This window comes from Armigeres subalbatus, chromosome 1 (genome assembly GCF_024139115.2).
Source record: "Armigeres subalbatus isolate Guangzhou_Male chromosome 1, GZ_Asu_2, whole genome shotgun sequence".
NCBI classification, from domain to species: domain Eukaryota; kingdom Metazoa; phylum Arthropoda; class Insecta; order Diptera; family Culicidae; genus Armigeres; species Armigeres subalbatus.
The window spans coordinates 63,822,376-63,829,939 of record NC_085139.1 but is presented as its reverse complement, the minus strand read 5'-3'; the positions used below and the strand labels follow the sequence as shown (position 1 = coordinate 63,829,939).

The following is a 7,564-nucleotide window of genomic DNA, read 5'->3' as shown; positions in this document are numbered from 1 at the left end:
TTGAAATAATGCCCAAGGAGACAGTGACGCCTTCGGACCTTGAAAAGTGCAACCACCAGGACGATCGTTTGCGTATAGTGAAAGAAAGAAAAAACACTATAAACGAAACACGATCATCTCGAAGGAATAACGAACGGTGCAATGAGCCTGAAAACGAGAGGAATTGTCTTTGCCACCTTTTTCGGTAGCTGTTTGATCGTGGGTTTGCTGGTGGCAGCACTAACGACCGACAACTGGGTGCAGGCTAATGCCAAACGGTACAATTCGAGTGAATCGCAAGGACGAATCAACTTTGGGTTGTTTAGCGGTCAGAAGCATTTGAACGTAGCGTATGGCTGGCGGAGACATGATGTAGATGGTATGTATTGTAAAATAGTATGTAATTAATTATCATGTTAGTTTCGCCGTTATTACACTTTAAAAGAGCTGTAAAAATATTAGGGACACACAATATACTGCCTAAAGAAGCAGCCCCTCTTCAAACACGAAAATAATCGCTTAGCCAGTGAAATTAAGAAATGGTATAGATATCTATAGCTCTACATTCCAACTGGAACTTGGCCTGCTTTTCAACTCAATATTGAAATTAACATTTCCACAGTTATTGATTGAAAACTTTCTATGTGGCGAGTACATGGATACATTATGCCTAGGGAGTGGAGTGGAGTTTCCACCCAAAAACATCCTAGACCGGATCGAGAATTGAATTCGCCATTTCCGGTCTGACAAACTTCCCAAGCAACCAGAAGTTCGGATAAGAAGGGCTATTTTGGCTTAATCAGCTCTCATTTTAAGTAATTTTTTGATGTAACGGAACTTTAAGGAACTTTAAAGTTCCGTTAAGGATGCTTGGAACTTGATGAACCATAGTGAACCAATTAGTTCGGTTAAGAGTAAATTTAAGTAAAATCTGAACTTCTGGTTGCTTGGGTTAAGTCTTTGCTCGCAAGGATAACTGGTTCCCATGCGCACTAAGGCTGACATTTAGAACCATTGTTGTGCTTTCTTTGAAATTCACTTTTTCTAGTGGAGTTCGTTTTTGACCGTGTACGCGTGTACCAGATGCATATGACAAAGAACTAACAATTTTAAGACGATTCTGTTATGTTACAAATATGCGATTATGGGTAGTATAGCAGATGTGTTTCTAGAATAAAGTGTTTGTATTGGGATCCACCTCCTGGATCTCAGGTTTTTAGAATTTGGATTAGCGTATTTCCTTACGCTTATGTTCACGTCAACAGTTCCCATCGGTGTTGGCCGCCCGGTCTGCTCTAAGGTTGCTCGTTTTCTGGGGAGGGCGCGATATAAGTTTCTGGACAAGAGACGAAATGAGTCGATTTTGTTTCCATAAGTAGGTATACGTGCGAAACACTCGCAGGGCCAGAGTTCTGGTAAAGATGGGGCACCAACATTTTTGGCGTAATTTGTTTATTTAAAATTTGGCGTCAGTAGTAACAATTATAATTGAAGGCGTTAATCAGTCAAGTCATAAATTAATTTAAAAAATGTCATGTAACGAAATTTTAATTGAAGAGGACACTAGGATTTTTTTGGAATATTTATCCAAAAACTTGCAATTTCTGTGTGATAATGTATAGGCTGTAATTACGATTTTCTAGCAAACAATTCTGCAGGAAATAGGGGAACGGTTCGGCACTTCATCCCATAGCTCATATTTCCATCCCATCAAAAACAAAGCAATGAAAAGGAATTTGGTTTGTTTCTTATTTTTGTGGTTTTTTTCACCAGTGAGCGTGTTAGCAAAAAGAAGCGACGAAATTGGTGCTGTATTTCTTTGTTTTGCGATGAGATGAATATATGTTCAGTGAGATGGAAAACGGAACAATTCCCCTACCAAGATTTCTCAAGAAAAAAAACAAGAGTACTTCAAGAAAATTTCTTCAGAAATTCCTGTAGGAATTCGTTTTTAATTAAAATTAAAATTCGGATATTCCTCCAGGAATTGTTAAAATGGTTTTAGGGATAGCTTCGAAAATTACTTTAGAAGAAATCATTCCGCAATTTCATTAGGAAATTCTTTGGAATTTCCTTTAGGAATTCTTTCAGAAGTTGATTTAGGAATTTATACGGGATATGTTTTAGGAAATCCTTTAGAAATTCCTTTCGAAGCGGAAATCATCTTAGTAAAAAAACGAATTATTCCAGAAATTTAGTTGGAAGATTTTTGCCGATGATTTATTGAAGAATGAAATAGGAAATACTAAATACGTTTCTAACGGAAATTTAAAAGGAACTTCCAGATGAAATTTCGGAAAGAATTCTTAAAGTAATTTCCAAATGATTCCTAAAAGAATTTTTGAAGTGATTTCCGATAAAAATCTTGACGGAAATCCGAAGGTTTCAGGGAATATCTAATTGAATTTACGGAGGAATGTCCGAAGAGATTCCTGGATGAATATTTGATTTCCAAGAATTGTGCCATCTTCCTAGAGGGACCTCTTAACGAATTACTGGAAGAATTTCTTTAAGAAATTCCTGAAATAATCGTTAAAACAGTTTCTTAAAAAAAGTTCGAAGGAACTCCTAAACTAATTTCCACAGGAAATTCTAAAGAAATTTCTAAAAAAAAACCGGAAGAATACTCCTAAGGGAATTTCGGGAGGTTTTCCTGATACAATTTCCGAAGGTAGAATTCCATAGGAATTCCGACCAAATTTCCAAAAGAGCCTCCGAAGAAATTCTTTAAGTAAAATCGTTAAGAAAATTTCGAAGGAATCTCTTTTTAAAGAAGATTTGCCTATAGAAATTTTTGGAGGAATTCTTTAGAGAAAATCTGAATGAATTCCTAGAATTCCTTCTTTGAAATTTGAATTTGAGAGAATATCTTGATGCTTTCCAAAAGAATTTCTGTATCTATCTCGGAAGGAATTTCCTGAGAATTTGCCGAAAGAATCCCTGGAAAAAAGGAATGGAATTCCTGGAGGAATCTACAGAGAAATTCAAGGAAATCAAGTTCCTTTGGAAATTTGTTTGGTAATTCCTGAAAGTAATACCGGCGGATTATTGAAGGAGTTCCTTGAGGAAATTCTGGAGGATTTTCCAAAAGAATTTTTAGACCCATATGGAAGATTTTTTTGGAAAAATTCCTAAAGGAATTCCAGACGGTGTTTCTAGATTTATTTGCTGCGGGTTTTTGAAGAAATTCTTGGAGGAATTTAGTAATGAACCACTGGAGGAATTACCTGAATCCATCGGTAATTAGATTACATAATTTAAGACAAAACAAATTTGATTCCTGGAGGAATTCTTGAAGGTATACATGAAATATCTTCTGGATGACTAATCAAATTAATTCCTAGGGGTATCTTTTTACGAAAAAATATCTGGCTTATATTCCGAACTGGCTTATATTGAGAATATCCGAAGAAGTATGATGATGGATTGACTGCAATCCCGAGATTTATGGGTTTATAGTAGTTTATTCAAAACAGGGTTTTGTTTTACTACTGTACGGATTTGCGCAAGAATTTCCAAAGGATATCCTTCAGATGTCCCTGGCGGAATTCATGTGAAATTTTGTGAAGCAATTTTCGAATGAATTCCTGTATTAATCTAGAAGTTTATATAAAAATTCTATGAAATCTCCATTGGATTTTTTTTTCGTGGATGCCTTTAATAGTTCTTTAATAAATTCTTTCAGAAATTCGGTAGGAAAATATTTTCGAAAATCTATTTGGGTAGGTTCTTCGTAAATTTATTCAAGAATGCATTCTGAAATTCCTCCTGAAATACATTTGGAAACTCCTGCCGGAATTTCATCCAAAATTTCTTCAGAAATTCTTCCGCGTTCTCCAACAGGAATAATTTATAAAATTCCCACAGTAGTTCATTTCAATATTCCTCCAGGGATTCTTCCGTAGAACCTCCCGAAAGGCCTTTATAAATTTCTCCAGAAATTCCTTTAGTAAAACAATGTAACTGTTATGTACGACCCCTGCACATTTGATATGAACGAAATGTCAGAAATCTCGCCTGCGATGTTTACTTTCGGGTACAAGCGAGGCATCGGACCATGTAACACGAATAAAGAATTATTAGTTCTGTAGACTCGTAATCGATCAGTCGTTTCTTGTCTGAACTCCCCGATATCACGATTAATAGCAAGATTCCAAGCCTAACTCTAAGTAATTCTCAAGGACATAAAAGTAACATTCTTTAAAAAAAAAAGTTTTTTCCGGAAAATAGAAAATTCTAAATGAGTTTTCGTAGGAGTTTCTAAAGGAAATTCGAAATAATTCTCTATATTATTCCCTAAAGAATTTGCGAATGAAATATCTCAAGCAGGCTTCGGAATTCTCACTCATATAAATAAAAACCTGCGATTAATCCATTAAGCGGAGTGTAATTTTTCATGGTCCCCCTGTGAGGAAGTATTCTCACACAACATTTTTATCCGGATAGAATGGCGGGTGATAAATTCGTGAGCGCCGGATCGCCGGATAATTTAATTTTAATCCACAAATTTTCCTTCTCGTCGCCTCACCAGATAAATTTTACAAGTATATTTACAAAAAATTAGGACCGCAACAGGATTCGAACCCAAAACAATTTTAAAACGTTCAGAGCGCCCACTAAAACCACACCTCCACATGAATTGATTGAAAGCGAGGGGAAAAACTGCTGTATTGAACCTTCTGCTTATCGGGGCGCATCGTCAGATTCAATCAGCTTGGAGAGGCAAAGTAAGCAGCATTTGATTTTCGCGAAACATGGGAAGAAGGATAACAATTTTTTGCACCATCGCTTGTGCCGTAATTTATCCGGATAAGATGCATGGTGGAGTGATCTGTTGTCGCGTGAGTGAGTGAGAAATCAGAACCCTGATCTCAAGGATTCCTAAAAGAATTTCTGAAGGATTCTATAAGAGATTCCCGAAAGAATTTCAACATGAATATCCGAGGATCTAAAGCAATCTTTAGAAGACTTGCTAGTTGAAGGAATGACCGAAGGAATTCATATAAAAAATTTCGAAAGAATTCCTGGAGATCTGGATAAATTCTGAAGGTATTCTAAAAATTTCTTCCTAGAGCTTCCAGAGGGATTTATTGAGAAAGTACTAGCGGAAATCCGAAAATATACTCCAAAGAAATTCCTAAATCAATTTTCGAAGAAATTCCTGAAGTAATTTCCCAAGGCATTTTCGAAGGTATTCCTAAAACAATTTGCGTAGGTCCTGAAGGAACTTCAGAAGGATTTTCCAAAATAATTTCTGATGAAATTCCTAGAAGAATTCGTAAGAGAATTTCCGAATAATTTTCGATATTTCTTTCAACTCCTTCTTTGAATGTTCTGAGAATTTTCAAAGGAATCTTCTAATTTATTTTCGGAAGTACAATTTATTGTTCAATGTATTTTGGGAAAAACCTTTCTATTTTTTTTTCGAAAATTCCGTCAGGAAATCCTTTGGAATTTCTTATAGGAATTCCTTCAAGAATTCCTTTACAAATTCTTCTAGGAATTTCTTCGGAAATTCATTTATATAGAAATTCCTTTGAAAAATCCTTTAGGAATACTTTTATGACATCGATTAGATTTTTATTTGGAATTCCTAGAGAAAACCCTTTAGAAATTTCTTTAAGGATATCTACGGAAATGAATCGCCTACTTTGAGCGGCACACTAGGAGTTAACTTTCGGAAATCAGTATAGCGAAAGGCATCTAAAGTTTAATTTCTCGAAAATAATTATTTAAATCGAAAAAATATTTGGTAGGCGTAGTAGCAGACAGTTTCCTACATAACTGGTGCCAAATAAATTTTCGTGAAAAGTTCCTGCTATTGAGAAAACCTGCGTTACATGTCTTTCGCCATACAAACTTCAGGTGGTTAACTCCATGCTGGCTATTTTTACATATACGTTAGCGCCTGGATACGGCAGTGGCGGGTAGGAAACCAACCACTGTATTTGATTCATTGTTTCAGGAAAACCTTCCTAATTTTTTGGAGGAGAATTCTTTTTATGAGTTTCTTTATGAATTCCTTTGTAAATTGCCTTAAGATTTCCTGCAAAAATTGAATTAGGAAATCCTTCAATTTTTTCCAAAGAAATTGCATCAACAATTATTGAAGGATGCTTTCAAATAAAAACATCCAGTAATTACTCAGAAAATCCCTGCCAAAACTTTAGTAATAAATTCTTGGAGTTCATTTGAAATTAAACTAAGCTTTCAGTGAATTTTTGGTAGGTCACGTGCCCCAGCTTAACTCCGCCAGTGGTGCCCAACAAACATTGAAAGCTGAAAAAGGGCTTATTTCGTTGAAAATAAGCTTCTTCGACTAAAAAACTTGCTTGTTCAGCTAAAATTGTTTGTAAGGAAAGGCCAACGGTGCGCATTACTCAGCAATTGATTACGATGAATCTGTATACACGTTGATTACTGTAGCTCGAATATTATAAACATAATCATTCTGTTTTGTCTTTTTTCAGTGCTTGCCGTGTTGCAGGAGGAACCGGATGTCATGAGCTACTGGTTGTGGCTTGGAACAGCCATCGGCACTGGACTAGGAGCGCTGGGTGGTGCGGTTGGTGCTGTAGCCTCCGTTCTCAAATCATCATCCGCATCGAAGAAAACCGGCACCATGGTGGTGCTATTCGCTGCCAATATCCTTTCCGGACTTTCGCAGGTTTTGTCGTTTGTTTGCTGGCTGCTCCAGTTCCTCCAATATCTCAAGCACAACGTTCTGGTAATGGAAGACCGCGACAACAACTGGTACAGCAACGGGCTAGCTTATCTGAGTACCAGCTTTTATTTCGTTGTGGCCGGCCTTGTTATTGTTGTGATCAACATTACTCTTCTGATTGTGGCCACTAGCATGGAGAAGCGGGAACGGACTCGGGTACTGGAAGTCCCAACAGACGAGAAAACTCAAGGAGCGATTATGCTTTATTGAACAAAAGGAATCTACCGTCCACAGGTCAGAACAATATACTCTGGTGAATAATTTTGGATTTGGAAACGAACTCAACGTAACTCAAGTTAGCCATATGTTGGAACTAAAGATGAAAATCATTTTTAATTTAGAATTTAGTGCGTAGTTAAGAAAAGTGCGTCAGAACTCGAACTTGTAATTTTATTTTTAAATAAAATCATCTTACAAACTGAAATAAAACATCTAAAACAATAATTATTGTTGTAAGTTTTCAAATAAGCGTTAGACGCTAGATAGACGAACGATTGCAGACTAGGCGTTGGCGATTGTGTTATCAGTGATATTATCGAAGGGCGTAAGTACGTTGTGAGTGGCCTCCGTTTTGAATGGGGTGCCCTTGAAAACACGAGTGCATTAATTTGGATTCCCGGAGGCTTGTGCTTAAGGGATATTTAAGGTTGTAACCTGTTGTAACGTTGGGAAATGTCACTTCCAACGTTACACTTTTGAAAAGATTAGTGTTATACTGAGATTCCCTGAATCAAATGGTCTCAGGATCGGCACGCTCGCCTCAAATAACTCGCGGAATGATAATCTTTGCACTTGAATAGTAGAAAAACTACAGTATTTCAACAGAACAGTACACTTTATTTGGCTTATTACTTCTTAATC

General features: G+C 36.5%; 1 protein-coding gene across 1 annotated transcript; it reads left to right on the top strand.

Annotated features, from left to right (window-relative positions):
• The first annotated feature begins 84 nt into the window (after window positions 1–84).
• LOC134207877 (uncharacterized) lies at window positions 85–7,147 on the top strand. Its single transcript, XM_062683901.1, has 2 exons — window positions 85–358; window positions 6,450–7,147. The coding sequence occupies exons 1-2, from the start codon at window positions 142–144 to the stop codon at window positions 6,911–6,913; spliced, it is 681 nt and encodes a 226-aa protein (XP_062539885.1). The 5' UTR covers window positions 85–141; the 3' UTR covers window positions 6,914–7,147.
• The last annotated feature ends 417 nt before the right edge of the window (window positions 7,148–7,564 follow it).